The sequence below is a fragment of the Lithobates pipiens genome, unplaced genomic scaffold (genome assembly GCF_037356315.1).
Source record: "Lithobates pipiens isolate NorthernLeopardFrog02 unplaced genomic scaffold, aLitPip1_a1.2 Scaffold_10, whole genome shotgun sequence".
Lineage (NCBI taxonomy): Eukaryota > Metazoa > Chordata > Amphibia > Anura > Ranidae > Lithobates > Lithobates pipiens.
In genome coordinates this window covers 186,762,418-186,780,140 of record NW_027507686.1, presented here as the reverse complement: position 1 = coordinate 186,780,140, position 17,723 = coordinate 186,762,418, and the positions used below count along the sequence as shown (strand labels likewise).

Below are 17,723 nucleotides of genomic sequence, written 5' to 3'. Positions count from 1 at the left end.
TCTCTTGGCCTCAGGAAAACTTGTCAGAAGTGATTCATGCGGATAGCACAGGAATGAAGCAGCAGACAGAAATGACGCTTAGTGCTCTTAATTGACACAAATACACATTATAGAGGGATATGCTTTGTTCATATTTCATGTCTGAGGTTTACAACCACTTTTAGGCTGCTGTGGATCTGGAAGGAGTCATGGTCAGACAAAATACTGTACATTGCAGCACCAACCATCATTGTGTGAATATTTTATTCAGCACAAAGGAAATTAAGGCCAGCCATAGACAATTTGAATCTTGGCCGATTCAGCAGGAACTGGCGGAGATTCAAACCGTGTGTGGGCAGGCTAAATGTACCAAGTGAATCGATCAATCGAACAACCAGCCTGCCGGATTCACTTGCGATTGCCGCTAGCAATAATCACCGTCTTCTTCTGGCAGAAATGGCTTCCCTTGCCCACCTCCGCCAGGAGCATACAACTGCTGTCAGCACCGTGTGTGTTTTGATGGGGGGAATCGTGCAAATTTCTTTCCTACAACCGTGGTTGCAGGAAAGAAATTCACACCATCAATGCCCTGCCTAACATTAATTTGCATGGGCAGTGACACCTTAACCACTTCAATACAGGGCACTTTCGCCCCCTTCCTTCCCAGCCCAATTTTCAGCTTTCAGCGCTCTAGCGCTTTCAGTGACAATTGCGCGGTCATGCTACACTGTACCCAAATGAAATTTTTATCATTTTGTTCGCACAAATAGAGCTTTATTTTGGTGGTATTTATTCACGACTCCGTTTTTTATTTTTTGCGATATAAGCGCAAAAAAGCGGAAATTTGGAAAAAAAAAACAATATTTTCTTTTTTCTACTTCAATAAAAATCCAATAAAATCAAATTTTGTCATAAATTTAAGCCAAAATGTATTCTGCTACATGTTTTTGGTAAAAAAAATTCCGTTAAGTGTATAATAATTGGTTTGTGTGATCACGGACATATGTACGCAAATGATCATGTACATATGTGTGCAGGTGATCACGTACATATGTGTGCAGATAATCATTGGGACATGTGATTTTAGTGGGACATATGTGGGGGACATGTTTTTATTATTAGGGACATGTGTTTTTATTATTTGGGGACATGTATGTTTTGGGGACATGTGTGGGGACATTGTGTTTATACTGTGTGATGTGTTTACTGTGTGGTGTGTTTACTGTGTACACTAGACTGGTGATCAGTGAGTAAAAAGCTGTAAAAAGCAGCTCATACTCACTGATCAGCAGCCGGCTGCAGCGATCTGCTCTCCTCTCCTCAGCGATGACTTCTGTGTGAGGAGAGGAGGAGCCGATTGCCTAGCAACCGGCTGTTTGTTTACATCACATGACGGCCGTGATTGGACACGGCCGTCATGTGATCAGGAGGGCCAATCACAGAGCCCTCCTGCCGATCTGAGATGCGCCGTGTCCGGGTGACACGGGCGCATCGGGATCGCGCCGCTGCGCGGGCGCGCGCGCGCGATCCCGCTACTCCTGAATGACGTTCCTGAACGTCATATCAGGAGTAGGCGGCTCCCACCCGGCCGTATATGTGCATTGGCTGGGTGGGAAGTGGTTAAACACATCCACAGAAGCAAGCTCTCATGTGAAGAGTCTACCAAACCATGTGCACAGGCACAAAGGGGTTGATTTACTAAAGGCAACTAGACTGTGCGCACTTTTCAAGTGCAGTTGCTCCAGAGCTTAGTAAATGAGCAGAAGCTCTGCTAACTTCCATCATCCAATCATGTGCAAGCAAAAGATGCCGCTTATTTATTTTTGTTGCATGTGATTGGGTATTCTTTGCAAAGTGAAGTTGCACCTTATTTACCAAGCTCTGGAGCAACTGCAAAGTGCACAGTCTAATTGCCTTTAGTAAATCAACTCCAAAGTGTTTATAAGGGGGAGCTTATTCTTTGGACCCAAAGTATACAAAGCAACAAGTAAAATCATTTTATTTGCTAATTCAGCTATACACTATATTTACAAAAATATAAACAATATAATAAATAATGGTATGAAAACATGAAGTAGTTTGTCTAGCCTAACATTTTGATTTCCTACTGTAGTTTAACACAGATCACAAGATGTAAAAAAACATGTGAAGTTGAAAGAAAAGAACCCAAGGTGTGTAGTATGGAGTTTCTATTTCAGTGTTATGGAGACAAATTGGTTTTAATGAGTGGGCTGTGACAATAATTCATCGACATCTACCTTAAGATTGGTTGTGGAAAGGCGCAGTGCTTGCAGGAGTGTGCGATTTGAGATATTATTCCTGTATTTGGACTTGATGTGATTCAAATCAGAAAACGCTTTCTCACAAATATAGGTACTGCCAAACATTGAGGCAATTTTCAGTGCCAAGTCCCGTAAATTTGGATATCTTTCTTTAGGAAGAAGTTTAAAGAATGGTATCCCTGACTCAGGCCGGGAAGCCAGGAATACATCAGCCTGTACTTCGCATAATTCCATTTGATAATGGGCATCTGCAGAAACGATATCCACAGTGAGCGGACTACTGAACAATCGGAAGTTGTAACTCAGCTCATTAAATTCCTGGAACCTCGCACTGAAGTTCTCAATGAGAATCTCGATCTTTGGGATAAACCTGTTAAAGTCTAAAATGGATCCAGAGTCTTTCATCTCGTAGAAAAGTTCACTGCAGCAATTTAAATGTATCAGCTCGTTCCTCAATAGATTCAGTTTTAGGAGCATGAGCTTGTTTTTGAAGGCAGAAATATGCTTGAAGAGCTGATTAATGTTCTGCTCTCTCTCCTGCAAGCTCGTGTTCAGAGTGTTCAAACTTTGTGTGATGTCTGTTAGGAAGGCCAGAGAGCAGAGGAAGTCCGTGTCGCAGAGACGCATCTCTAGGACTGGATCCAATTTCAGCTCAACCAGAAATAAGTAAATTTCCTTTCGAAACCTGAAGAATTTCGAGAGGTAGCTTCCTTCGCTCAACCATCGGAGGTTTCGATTTTGGGGCAAATCAGAACTAGCTGCTTCCAGTTCTTCCAGCAGTGCCTTAAACCTCCTGCGAGTCACACCACATTTCTTGTCTCTGATTAAATTCGTTACCTTTATAACAACTTCCATTACATCTGCCATTTTTAACAAGGTTCCCACCAAACCTTCCTCATGTACGATGCAGTGTAACAACAAGCAACCAAAACCATCTCTCCTAAGTAGTGCAGCAAGCACAGAGTTTTTTAAAGTTGTAGATTTGCAACCATCAGTCATAATGCTTATGCACCGTTCCAGGCCGCCATAATCTCCCAGCGCAATCTTTACTTCTTCGTAAATGTCTTCGTCCTTTGCAACTCCTTGCAGGGGAGTCAGATGCAACAATTCCTCTGACGTATTAAAGTTCTCATCCACTGTCCGGACGCAGATGATAAGCTGATTGGTGCCGGTTAGGTCTACATTTTCATCAACAGCAATGGAAAAGTAAGTGCAGTTCTTGATGGCCTCGTGGACTTTCTGAGTGATGTACTGATCCATGACAGAAATACGCCGGGCCACCGTTTGATGGGAGAGTGAAACAGACTCAAAACTTTTCGCCATTTCTTCGTTACCAAAAGCACGAGCCATTTTTATGGCACATTCCTTGATAAACGCGCCATCACTGAACGCTTTTTTCCTTTTTACTATCTCCTCACAGATCAGGAAGGAGGCCTTGATGGCGGCCTTTTCTGTGTTTAGGACTGGTTCAGGCAAAGGGGCTTGGCTGTTCAGTTTGCTTTTCAAGTCACTGATTACTGCAAGCCTCAGTTCCCCGGTATACTTGGAGAATTGGAATTCATGCTGAGACACATAATGTCTTTTTACATTGTACTCCTTGCAGACAGCCAGGATCTGGAAACATACTAAGCACTGGGGCTTATTCTTAGTTTTCACAAACAAGTAATCCATCTCCCAACGTTCTTTGAAAGCCCGGTTTTCACTATCCACCTTTCGATGCCGAGGGGTGCTAGTCTTTGGCACATGGCCAGCTGAAGGAACCTAGAACATGATGTAAATATGAATTAACAAGAAATATATATAAAACACATCTATCCCGTCGCTGCATTGTACAAAATGACACTATGGCTTACACAGAGCAGAATCTGGGAAGCTGTAACAACTGCATCGTAGGAATTCATTTGATACTTTATTCAGATATACTCAGCTGGAACCTTCAAAAGGGAAAATAATGTATACACAAGGATTCATATTTTTGGCTGAGTTGTCAACATTTCCCCCAAAAGATTTAGGGACACCTTTTTCCACAAACTCATTGTAGGCGGAGTCGTATGTTAATAAGGGGCAGGGCATTGATTTTGTGGGTGTGTCTAACGCGGAAAAATTGTAGCGTACCCTGCCCACTGTGGCGATATTGGGTGTGGTTTAAAGGGGGTGCGTTTACATCTGCTTGTCCATAGGGATGCATGGAACTTCCCATCAAGTCCACCTGAAAAAAATGACAAGCTGACCTGATTGGACCCGCTGTGTGAAAGGGGCCTCAGTGATGGTGTCAGCAAGAAGTGACTGAGAAATGGTTTTAAAACTGCACAGCCCAATTCCTCACAATCCAGTGACTTCTGCATAAAAAAAAAACAAAAAAAAACAAAAAAAAACAAAAAAAACACACACTTTACCTTTAAAGTCCGCCTGTAACATCAGAGCCCTCCTTTATCATCAGAGCCCCCTCCCCCCTTTACCTTCAGAGCCCTCCTAGTGCTGGAACTGTGCATAGTGGGGAAGGAGAGGAGGTAATAAGAGACAATCACGTTCTACATATTAGACATCACAGGGCAGATGAGGAGGGGGCTGGGCAGATTGAAACAGCAATGGTTCTACTTACAAGCTGAGAGACGAGGAGAGCACTGCAGTGAAGAGCAGAATAGTCTGCGCTGGGACTCCGGCCACCATACTGCTGTCATGTGCCAAGCATAGGAGGTTGACAATACCACAGGTATTGACTAGACCGACCTCCCACTGACATCACTGTTGGACATTACAGGACGGCTGCATCCCCATCCCTGCCCACTCACACAGTTTGGCAGTAAGGAGAAGACAGGCTCCTCCTACCTAGGGGATGTTCTATCAGACCTTCATCACAGGATAATGGCTAATGAAAGTTACTGCTGGGGGAGGAAGAGAACGAGGAGATTCGTCCAGATCTCTGTCTGCAGTGTCCGTGATCGAGTCTGATATTCAGGAATTTGGCCAGGACATTTGACCAAAGTCCCTGAATGTCCTGGCAAATTAATGTGTGTTGGCAACTATGTCCCTGTATATAATTTATAGCACAATTGAATCATCTTACAGTATATGTAAACCCTCACCTTGTAAAACAATCCATTCTGTTTATAATTGAAATGAAAAATGAAACATGAAACATTTGTGTATAGGCATAGAAAAACAAATACACCCCCCCCCCCCCCCCGCTTTTTAAAATAATCACATTCCCTCTGGTCTTCCCAGTGAATGGCTGTGCAGGGAGAGCGAGCATGTCAGGACAAGTCTAATAAATGGAGGAGAGCACACAGAGTTCCCAGCATAGCTAAAGAATTGACCACGGTGTGTTTTGATGCTTAGTGTGGTCAGGTTTTTTTTTGTTTGTTTTTTTAAAGCAGAGGAACTGGCAGGAACACCAGGGATTTCACACGCAAGAAGCAATACAAAGACAACAGAATACTTTCTCATACAAGTACATGGTACAACAGGCACATATCAGGAATATGAAATGTTGGGTTTACATATGCTCTAATACTATATTGCAGTCAGGCAATATATAAAGTAAAAACAAACCCGCCACATCTTTCTGTGGTAAGACTTCAGGTCTCACACACATCCTTTCCTGTGGTCAGAGACAACCCACTCAATACTGTTCTAATCAACATCGCTCTCAATCCCTGAGAAGGGCTGTGATTAGATCAGCGTTCAGGGGTTGTGTTGGAGAACTGGGTGGCTGCCATTTTGTGAGAGCGCAATAGTCTGATCCTCCCTAGAGCTGACAGCACAGGATTTTTTAACATACCAGATATAAAAAAGGCATATTTACTACTATATAATGTACAAAACCTGCTTGTATTACTATAATACATAAGAGGGTTCTGTTGGGCTTTAAAAAGATTAAAGTTAGCCTCTAACTGCATTTATTTTGCATGTAAACATGCATGCTCTTCAGCGAGTTATGTGCATCTGCATTGAGGCTTGCAGTCTGCAGCAGTGGTAGACATCCCATATATTGCGGGTGACGGGTAGATCACATGTTCATGCCCCTGCCTTGCTGACCCTCGCTCCTCTCCCACCTGCTAATCGGCGAGAAGAAGCGATGATCTCAGGCATGTGTTTGGACAAGAGTTCAAACTCGTCTGAGCTCTCCTGCCAGGAAGCGGTCAAAGACAACAGTCAATCCTGGGTGGTGGAAGCATTCCCCATCCCTCAGCATGCCCCTTGCATATGTGCAGTTGTCGGGCAGGGAATGCCACTGCCAACTTTGTAGGTCTGTACACCGCCCCGCATCCCACTGACCTCAGTGTACACCGGCCCGCATCCCACTGACCTCAGTGTACACCATCCCACTGACCTCAGTGTACAGCGCCCCGCATCCCACTGACCTCAGTGTACACCATCCCACTGACCTCAGTGTACACCGTCCCGCATCCCACTGACCTCAGTGTACAGCGCCCCGCATCCCACTGACCTCAGTGTACAGCGCCCCGCATCCCACTGACCTCAGTGTACAGCGCCCCGCATCCCACTGACCTCAGTGTACAGCGCCCCGCATCCCACTGACCTCAGTGTACAGCGCCCCGCATCCCACTGACCTCTGTACCCCAAGGAATGGTGCCAGTCATCTGTGTTGGGGGGGGGGGGGGTGGCGCCCCGCGGCGGTGTCAGTGGGGGGAAGAATGGCACCATGCTGGCGGTGTTGATGGGGGTGGAATGGCACCTCGTTATTGATGTGAGTGCGAGAAATGGGGTCCCATTGTTGGTGTCAGTGGAATAAAGAGTGCCGCAAGGGCCAAACAATGGCAACCAAAAGGGCCACAATTCGGAGACTGCTGTTGTAGAGCTATTCATTCCAAACTGCAAACAGCCATTTTGTGAGGCTTTGGATAAATAAAATATTACTGAACATTCAGTAAACAAGCTTTAAAACACCTTTTCACGTACCTCTGTACCTGTAGGCACTGTGGAGCAATTCATCTTCAAGTTCAAATCAGAAGCACTGAAGTCAGTCAAGTCAGGTATTGGCTCCACTTTTGCTTTGCGTCTGCTCTGTGTTAACAAAAAATAATAGAAGGATGTAAGACTTTTAAATCACTGCTGGGATCAGAAGCAGGGTGAACTGAACTGCTGAAATAAACTGAAAGCACCTTTTACTGTAAAATGTAACCAATAGTTGTTCAGTTATGGGAGGACATCTATTGCCGGGGGGGGGGTGAATGGTGCCCATGTGTGCCCTGTTGCCTGTGTCAGGGGGGAGAATTGTGCCCCATCATGTGTCGGGGGGGGTTGCTGAGAGAATGGTGCCCCGACGTCTGTGTCGTGGAGGGGGGGTGGGTGTTGGGAGAAGAATTGTGCCCCGTCGCCTGTGACGTGAGGTGGGGTTGCTAGGAGAATGGTGCCCCAGTTGCCTGTGTCATTAAGGGGTGTTGAGAGAATGGTGCCGTGTTGTGGGGGGGGGGGGTGGTTTGGTTGGGAGAGTGGTGCCTGTCGTCAATGTCGGGGGTTGAATGGTGCCCCGTCCACAGCGTCAGTTGGGGGGGGGTGCCCTGTTGTCTGTGTCAGGGGGAAAAATGGTGCCCCATCGTCTGTGTCAGAACGGGGGGGGGGCTGGTGTTTGCTGGGAGAATGGCAGTTTGATTGGGGTTCGGTTGGGAGAGTGGCGACCTGTCTGCGGCGTAAGTGGGGACGGGGGGGATGGTGTCTCATCGTTGGTGTGAATGGCGCTTCATCATTGGTGTGAGTGGGAGGAATGGTGCCCCATCGTTGGTGTCAGTGGAATGAACAGTGCCCCAAGGGCCAAATAATGGCAGCCAAAAGGGCCACAATTCAGAGACTGCTGTTGTAGAGCTATTCATTCCGAACTGCATACAGCCATTTTGCCAGGCTTTACATGAATATTACTTAACATTAGGGCTGCAACTAATGATTATTTTCATAATCGTTTAGTTGAGCGATTGTTTCAGTGAATTGGATAAAGAAAAAAAATGTCGGTGTGGTTTATAAATTTGGTTACTATGTAAAGCAAAAAAACAAAAAAACACAACGTATTCTTCAATATCTATATGCAGTGGTTGTATTGCCAGCTATATGGTTAGGGATCAAAATATCTAATCCACACTGAGAACAACAACAGAAGAGTTGTATTTGAATTGAAGGTTGAATCGCGTACATAGACTTATGCCGCGTGCACACGACTGGACTTTTTGACAGCAAAGCAGTTTGATCGTGTGTGGGCTCCATCTGACCTTTGCTTGCCAAAAATCCAGCAGACTTTAGAAATAGAACATGTTTTAAATTTTTCCACCAGAACTCCGCTGGACCGAGAAATCCATTCGTGTGTATGCTAGTCCGACGGACAAAAACCGACGCTAGGGCAGCTATTGGCTACTGGCTATGAACTTCCTTATTCTAGTCCAGTCGTACGTCATCACGTTCGAATCCGTCGGACTTTGGTGTGATTGTGTGTGGCCAAGTCCGTTCATTCGGAAAGTCCATCGGAACTCCGCCGAAAGTCTGTCGGAAAGACCGCCAGACCTAGTCTCTCGAAAAGTCCGGTTGTGTGTACGCGGCATTAGAGATCAAAATTTGTATTTAAAGATTTTTTTTTAATTTTTTTTAAAAGATCTAAACCTGTGTTTTTCAGATTTTCAGACAGGTGAATAATATGATATGATGCATGGCAGACAACATGATACAACCTGTGCCTGCTGTCACTTATGCTGGCCATACACAAACAAATTTTGCCTTAGAAAATTTTCATTTTAAGAAAGCTTGTTTGACTCTCTAACCATTAGGGGGGTCAAACTGACGTCCATTGCCGACCACAGTGAAGGCAAAATTAGAAGGAGCAGAATAGAAAACGTCTCTCAGTCGAACCAATTGTGTATGTGTTTTTTGTTCAGAAATGACATTCATTTTAAAATTGATTGTTAAAAACAACTGAAATTTTCTAACATTCATTTATTCATGGAATGTAAAAAGAATATTTGTAAAAATCCGGCCAGCATAAGACATTTAGTAGCAGCAGCATGCTTTTTTTTAACCACTTCAGCCCCGGTAGAATTTACCCCCTTCGTGACCAGAGCATTTTTTTCAATTCAGCACAGCGTTGCTTTAACTGACAATTGCGCGGTTGTGCGACGTGGCTTCCAAACAAAATTTAAATTTTTTCCCCCAGAAATAGAGCTTTCTTTTGGTGGTATTTGATCACCCCTGCGGTTTTTATTTTTTGCGCTATAAACATAAAAAGATCGACAATTTTGAAAAAAAAAAAAAAAACGCATTATTTAACATTTTGCTATAATAAATATTCCCCCAAAATATATATATAAAAAAAAAAAAATTTTCCTCCTCAGTTTAGGCCGATATGTATTCTTCTACATATTTAAAAAAAAATGGCAATAAGCGTTTATTGATGGTTTTGCACAAAAGTTCTAGCGTTTACAAAACATGGGATAGTTTTATGGCATTTTTATTAATTTTTTTTTTTTTTTTTTACTAGTAATGGCGGTGATCAGCGAATTTTAATCACAACTGCGACATTACGGTGGACACATAGGACATTTTTGACACATTTTTGGGACCATTGTCATTTATACAGCAATCAGTGCTATACAAATGCACTGATTTCTGTGTAAATAACACTGGCAGTGAAGGGGTTAACCACTAGGTGGCAGTGTATGGGGTTAAGAGTGTCCTGGGGTGCGTTTCTAACTGTGGGGGGCGTGGCTACATGTGACACATCACTGATCTCTGCTCCCGATCACAGGGAGCAGAGATCAGTGACCCTGTCACTAGGCAAAACGGGGAGATGCTTGTTTACATTAGAATCTCCCCGTTTTTCCTCTCCATGCTGCGATTGCGGGTATTCCTGTGGCAATCAAGTCCGCGGGACCCGCGACCGGCTCACGGAGCTTGCATGCGCCCGCTGGCCACCTCTTATTGGGCAACGTACAGGTACGTTAGTTTGCCTGTACGAGCCCTTCTGCCGACGTATATCGGTGATGATGGAGTTAAAAAAAAAAAAAAAAGAATGAACCCTTTATGGTACAAAAAACAGCAGATAGTCACTACTGTAAGGGGTTAAATTATACTGTAAAACAGTAAAAGTAATAAAATATATTATAGTATAGCATGCCCCTATATCAAAGTAAAAAAAACAAAAAAAAAAAACAAACAAAAAAAAAAACGTTGCCTTTGGAATTACTCGCTTCCTTCTCCCGCCCAGAACTACATGTCCCATGATGCATTGCTCCTCACATTTACAAGTTCTCAGGTGTTTTGTTAGAATAGACAACCCTTCTGATTAGGTAACGGAAGTGATGTTCCATCAGCTGAATACTTACAGCGCATGCGTAGCAGGTTTGCTAATGTGACAGAACACCTGCAGTCAGAAAGCGGCAGCGGACATGTTCCTACACCCGGCTACATCTTGAATTTCAGACTAATTTTAACAATAAAGTGAGCGTATATAAATAAATATAGTATATTCACATCTGTGATGCTGTTTTGATGTATTATTTTGAAAGACGCTGGCGGAGGCCATGTTGGTAACCCGGCACTGGTCAGCACTAAACATTTAGGCTTTAAACATGAAAACAGCATCACAGGTGTCAATATACTATATTGATCTATATACGCTCACTTTATTTGTTAAATGATTGTGAAATTCAAGATGTAGCTGGGAGTAGTAAGATGTCTGCTGGTGCCTTATGCCTGCAGGTGTTCTGTTAGATGAGCAAACCTGCACACGCGCAGTAAGTATTCAATGGAATGTCACTTCTGTTACCTAATCTGACGGGTCACTTATTTTGACAGAACACAGGCACTTACTGACATATATGAACAGTGTATTGAGCTGTATGTGTGCTGCACTGTATTTTTTGATATGAAAACAAAATAATGCATTCTGTATGCAGGCCAACTAATCAATTATGAAAATAGTTGACAACTAATATTTTCATAATCAATTATGTTGATTAGTTGTTTCTGCCCTACTTAACATTTGGTAAACAAGCGTTTCACGTACCTCTGTACCTGCAGGCACTGTGGAGCAATTCCTCTTCAAGTTCAAATCAGAAGCACTGAAGTCAGTCAAGTCAAGTATCGGCTCCACTTTTGCTTTGCGTCTGCTCTGTGTTAAAAAAAATTAGAAGGATGGAAGACATTTAAGACACTGCTGGGATCAGAAGCAGGGTGAACTGAACTGCCTTTAATAAACTGAAAGCACCTTTTACTGTAAGATTTAACCAATTATTGTCCAGTTATGGGAGGAAGTGTATTAATGTCCTTCTCAGAACCCCACCCCCCTGCACACTTTCTATGATCACTTTGTCCTTTGGAAACAGCTGATCACAAATCAAGGTAAAGGACCAATCACAGTGGCCTTTTACCCTGTGATTAGCTGTGTCCAATCAAATGAAACAAAGGTGGTTATCTGTATTTCCTTTCCTCCGTGCTGTCACTGTGTGAGGAAAACTGGCTATCCTGTGACAGGGAACATTTACACTAATAATCAGGGCACTGGTCAACAGTGCAGGCCCATCAGTGCCGTCTCATCAGTACATCATATGAGTGCTGCATCAGTGCCCATCAGTCGGAGTGGATAAAAATCGTCGATTAACCGATTCAATACCAGGAACTTTTGCCCCTTCCTGCCCAGGACAAATTTTCAACTTTCAGCGATGTCGCACTTTGAATGACAATTGTGCGGTCATGCAACACTGTACCAAAACTACATTTTTTATAATTTTCTTCCCACAAATAGAGCTTTCTTTTGGTGGTATTTGATCACATCTGGGGTTTTTATTTTTTGCTAAACTAAAAAAGACCAACATTTTTGAAGAAAAAAAAAAAAGTTCTTAGTCATAACATTTTGTTTCCTCCTTCACTGACGGGCACTGATGATTTGGCAATAAAAGGCGGCACTGATGGACACTAATAGATTGTACTGATGCGCAACACTGATGATGAGGTACTCACAGGCGTTACTGGTTGGCACTGATTGGCACTATGGTGGGCTCTGACAGGAGTTTTTGATGGGGTACAGATTGGCAGCTTATGGGCAGATCTGATGGGGGCTGTGCTGATAATCAATGTGCTGATTATCAGCACAGAGCCCCCCCCCCCCCCCGACAGGGAGAGCCGCCGATCAGCTCACCCTGTCAGTGTGAACCAAGAAATGCTGTTTGTTCTTCCTGGTTCACGCGATGATTTATGTGACCAATCACAGCTGGTTATGTGGTAAGTAACCTCCATCGGAGGCTCCTTACTACGGTCGGAGATGTAGTGTGCCAGACCGACAACAGCACTTCTGATCGCCATGCTGCGACGCACAGTCAGGATAACAGAACCACCACCTGACTGTCAATCTGCTATAGGCCGGACGGGAAGTGTTTAACCACTTCCCGACCAGCGCACGACGATGTACATCGACAGCATGGCACGGGCAGGCATATTGGCGTACATGTACGTCCAATATTCGTTGCCGCCTTGCCATGGTGAGCGCGCCGCCGGCGGCGCGCTCCCGCGCTGGTCGGGACCCCCGGACTCGATCGCCGCGGGCATCCCCGCGATCGTCTCACGGAGCGGCCGAATGGAGGAAATGCTGTATAAACAACATTTTCCCATTCTGCCTAGTAACTAGTGACGCTGATCTCTGCTCCATGTGATTGGAGCAGAGATCAGTGTACACTAAATGAAAGCCCAACCCCCCCACAGTTAGTAACACACCCCTAGGAACACTTAACCCCTACACTGCCACCCACTGGTTAACCCTTTCACTGCCAGTGTCATTTACACAGGAATCACTACATTTATATAGCAGTGATTACTGTATAAATGACAATGGTCCCAAAAATGTGTCAAAAATGTCCGATGGGTCCCCGACAATGTCGCAGTCACAATAAAAATCGCAGATCGCCGCCATTACTAGTAAAAAAAAAAATAATAAAAAATTAATAAAAATGCTATAAAACTATCCCTATTTTGTAAACGCTATAACTTTTGCGCAAACCAATCAATAATCGCTTATTGCGATTTTTTTTACCAAAAATATGTAGAAGAATACGTATCGGCCTAAATTGAGGGAAAAAAATGTTTTTTTATATATTTTTGGGGGATATTTATTATAACAAAAAGTAAAAAATAATGCGTTTTTTTCAAAATTGTCGCTCTATTTTTGTTTATAGCGCAAAAAATAAAAACCGCAGGGGTGATCAAATACCACCAAAAGAAAGCTATATTTGTGGGGAAAAAAAAGGACGTCAATTTTGTTTGGGAGCCACGTCGCACGACCGCGCAATTGTCAGTTAAAGCGACGCAGTGCCGAATCGCAAAAAGTGGTCTGGTCTTTGACCAGCAAATTGGTCCGGTCTGAAAGTGGTTAAATAAAAATCTGGATTTTTTTTAAAATCAAATTTATTTTAATAACATGCTTTTGGAGTAAAAATGTATCTAAAGATAGTTTTCTATTTAAGATACATTAATAATTTGTTTATCCAGCATGAAATGGAGCTTAGTTATGTAGCATGAGGCTGCATATTCTGCAATATTCAATTTTTTTTTGGTAAACTCATTCAATGAACCCAAGCTCTGCAAGCTGAGCTAACATGCACTTCATTCACACAATTTTACAGTATCCATGAGATAAAACAAAGTTCAGGAATATTGCTTTATCCCATTGGTTTGCACATCTATGTACACTACGAACTAGGGGTGCAATGGATCGGCACCGATCCGCGATCCGAACGGGTCACCCCGCTCGGATTGGCACATGCCGCGATCCGCGGAACGCTCCATGGTCTCGGCCTTAGGAAAGGCCTCGGCTTAGTTCTAGAGCGGCGGCCATCTTGGTACACCCGTCTGCGTTTACAATGTGATCGCTCCGTGACGGAGCGATCACCTGTAAACAAACTGGCGTCATGATAACGCCGGTTCCTCTCTCCTCTCTCTGTACAGTGGAGGGGAGAAATCGGATGGCATCCACAGCCATCCCAGCAATACCCTGCCAATACTCTGCAATACCTACCCCGCCAATACTCTGCAATAATCTGCAATACCCTGCCATACCCACCCATGCTCAGCCAATATTACATTGGGGGAGATGACGTGGATATTACAGTGGGGGAGATGTAAATTGACTCTGATCCAAGGAACGATCCGATCAGTGAGTTTTTTGATCCATTGCACCCCTACTACGAACTGTATGATTGTTTGAAGAGAAATGCACCTGCACCAGGCTCTAAGTGTGAGGAGGAAGGGCAAGCAGCAAACACGAAGATGAAACTTTCTAAGCAGTTTATAAACCTTGTGATATTTCTGCACATAGTAGCAAAATAGCAGCAGGCCATAAAAGAGACCAGTTTGGGAATATGTTAATGAAGTTACTCTACCTATGGTAGCATTGTTTTAATATAAGAATTTGAGTAGTTCTCCAACTATGTGTGATTAATCTAAAATCGGTTCTGGTATCGCTGTTTCACTAACCTGACAGCTTAACATTCTAAATAGGAAACCTTCATTTTGTTCGCAAACATTAAAGATCCTAACTACCAGCAAGAATAAGTCCTTACATTTAAAGAGCACCTGTCATTTCAGATTCATCATGTCAGAGCCTGTTAGCGGGCATCAACTCACCTGCCGCATCACCAGCCATTCCATTAAATTGAATAGGACTGTCAGTGAGTCAACAGGCATTCTTTAAAAATGAAGATTTAAATTGAGTTGATTTTAATCAATCATTTTTACTAGTGATTTAACCACTTAAGGACCGAGCCTCTTTCGGAGATTTGTTGTTTAGAAGTTAAAAATATTTTTTTTTGCTAGAAAATTACTTAGAACCCCCAAACATTATACATTTTTTTCCTAACACCCTAGAGAATAAAATGGCAGTCGTTGCAATACTTTCTGTCACACTGTATTTGCGCAGCGTTCTTACAAGCGCACCTTTTTTTGAAAAAAATAGACATTTTTTTAATTAAAAAAATAAGGCAGCAGTAGAATTAGCCCATTTTTTTTATATTGTGAAAGATAATATTATGGTGAGTAAACTGATACCCAACATGTCATGCTTCAAAATTGCGCCCGTGGAATGGCGACAAACTTTTACCCTTAAAAATCTCCATAGGCGACATTTAAAAAAAAAAAAATCTACAGGTTGCATGTTTTAAGTACCGTATTTATCGGTATATAACACGCACCCCAAGTTTAGGAGGGAATTTTAGGGGGGTCCACCTCGTTGGGTGGTGTCTGTGTATAGGAGGTCCCCCAGGTTGGGGGGGGGTGTCTGTGTATAGGAGGTCCCCCAGGTTGGGGGGGGTGTCTGTGTATAGGAGGTCCCCCAGGTTGGGGGGGGGGGGTGTCTGTGTATAGGAGGTCCCCCAGGTTGGGGGGGGGGGGTGTCTGTGTATAGGAGGTCCCCCAGGTTGGGGGGGGGTGTCTGTGTATAGGAGGTCCCCCTGGTTGGGGGGGGTGTCTGTGTATAGGAGGTCCCCCTCGTTGGGCGGTGTCTGTGTATAGGGGGTCCACCTCGTTGGGCGGTGTCTGTGTATAGGGGGTCCACCTCGTTGGGCGGTGTCTGTGTATAGGAGGTCCCCCAGGTTGGGGGGGGGGGTGTCTGTGTATAGGAGGTCCCCCAGGTTGGGGGGGGGGGGGGTGTCTGTGTATAGGAGGTCCCCCAGGTTGGGGGGGGGGGTGTCTGTGTATAGGAGGTCCCCCAGGTTGGGGGGGGGGTGTCTGTGTATAGGAGGTCCCCCAGGTTGGGGGGGGGGGTGTCTGTGTATAGGAGGTCCCCCAGGTTGGGGGGGGGTGTCTGTGTATAGGAGGTCCCCCAGGTTGGGGGGGGGTGTCTGTGTATAGGAGGTCCCCCAGGTTGGGGGGGGGGGGGGGTGTCTGTGTATAGGAGGTCCCCCAGGTTGGGGGGGGGGTGTCTGTGTATAGGAGGTCCCCCAGGTTGGGGGGGGGGGTGTCTGTGTATAGGAGGTCCCCCAGGTTGGGGGGGGGGTGTCTGTGTATAGGAGGTCCCCCAGGTTGGGGGGGGGTGTCTGTGTAAAGGAGGTCCCCCAGGTTGGGGGGGGGGTGTCTGTGTAAAGGAGGTCCCCCAGGTTGGGGGGGGGTGTCTGTGTATAGGAGGTCCCCCAGGTTGGGGGGGGGGGGTGTCTGTGTATAGGAGGTCCCCCAGGTTGGGGGGGGGGTGTCTGTGTATAGGAGGTCCCCCTGGTTGGGGGGGGGTGTCTGTGTATAGGAGGTCCCCCTGGTTGGGGGGGGGGGTGTCTGTGTATAGGGGGTCCACCTCGTTGGGCGGTGTCTGTGTATAGGGGGTCCACCTCGTTGGGCGGTGTCTGTGTATAGGGGGTCCACCTCGTTGGGCGGTGTCTGTGTATAGGGGGTCCACCTCGTTGGGCGGTGTCTGTGTATAGGGGGTCCACCTCGTTGGGCGGTGTCTGTGTATAGGGGGTCCACCTCGTTGGGAGGTGTCTGTGTATAGGGGCTCGCCCCTCGTTGGGCGGTGTCTGTGTATAGGGGGTCCACCTCGTTGGGCGGTGTCTGTGTATAGGGGCTCGCCCCTCGTTGGGCGGTGTCTGTGTATAGGGGCTCGCCCCTCGTTGGGCGGTGTCTGTGTATAGGGGCTCGCCCCTCGTTGGGCGGTGTCTGTGTATAGGGGCTCGCCCCTCGTTGGGCGGTGTCTGTGTATAGGGGCTCGCCCCTCGTTGGGCGGTGTCTGTGTATAGGGGCTCGCCCCTCGTTGGGCGGTGTCTTTGTATAGGGGCTCCCCCTGGTTGGGCGGTGTCTTTGTATAGGGGTTCCCCCTGGTTGGGCGGTGTCTTTGTATAGGGGTTCCCCCTGGTTGGGCGGTGTCTTTGTATAGGGGGTCCACCTGGTTGGGAGATGTCTGTGTATAGGGGGTCCACCTGGTTGGGTGGTGTCTGTGTATAGGGGGTCCCCCTGGTTGGGGGAGTTTGTGTATAGGGGTCCCCCCTGTTTGGGGGGTGTCTGTGTATAGGGGCTCCCCCTGCTTGGGGGGTGTCTGTGTATGGGGGCCCCCCTGGTTGGGGGTGTGTGTGTGTATAGGGGGTCCTCCTGGTTGGGGGTGTGTGTGTGTATAGGGCGTCCCCCAGACTCTGCTCTACAAAGGCTGGCCACACTCCAGCATGGGGAATGCACACCGTAGGGCATGCTGGGACCTGTAGTCCCCCCCCCCCCCCCATAGTGTAGGGGGATAGCGGTGCCCATCCCGGGGCGGACCTACCTCAGCGGGCTCCATGGCTGTGGGCTCTCTTGCGGAGGATTCCACAGAAGCGGCTTCCCGAGCACCGGAATCTCGGCCCCCTGACCCCGAAGTCTGCACAGGAAGTGTTGGGGGAATCCTACGGTCAGGGGTCTCCGCTCCTCCCAGTCGCCAGGTGGCGCTGGAATCGTATGCCGCTGGTCACGCCGTGCCTTCACTCTTTGGGCCTCCGGAGCTGTGGGTGGCGCTGTGATTTC

General features: G+C 46.0%; 1 protein-coding gene across 1 annotated transcript; it reads right to left on the bottom strand.

Moving 5' to 3' along the window:
- Positions 1-1,953: 1,953 nt before the first annotated feature.
- LOC143936323 (general transcription factor II-I repeat domain-containing protein 2B-like) lies at positions 1,954-17,695 on the bottom strand. Its single transcript, XM_077460722.1, has 4 exons — positions 17,488-17,695; positions 11,269-11,373; positions 7,185-7,289; positions 1,954-4,022 (listed from the first exon to the last, which is right to left on the bottom strand). The coding sequence occupies exons 1-4, from the start codon at positions 17,500-17,502 to the stop codon at positions 2,199-2,201; spliced, it is 2,049 nt and encodes a 682-aa protein (XP_077316848.1). The 5' UTR covers positions 17,503-17,695; the 3' UTR covers positions 1,954-2,198.
- Positions 17,696-17,723: the final 28 nt, after the last annotated feature.

Bases quoted from the DNA above. Each gene is read 5' to 3' on its own strand.
- LOC143936323 (XM_077460722.1), bottom strand. The intron at 7,290-11,268 runs GTACGTGAAACG...TTGTTAACACAG, and splicing joins CAGTGCCTGCAGGTACAGAG to AGCAGACGCAAAGCAAAAGT. The intron at 4,023-7,184 runs GTACGTGAAAAG...ATCATGTTCTAG, and splicing joins CAGTGCCTACAGGTACAGAG to GTTCCTTCAGCTGGCCATGT.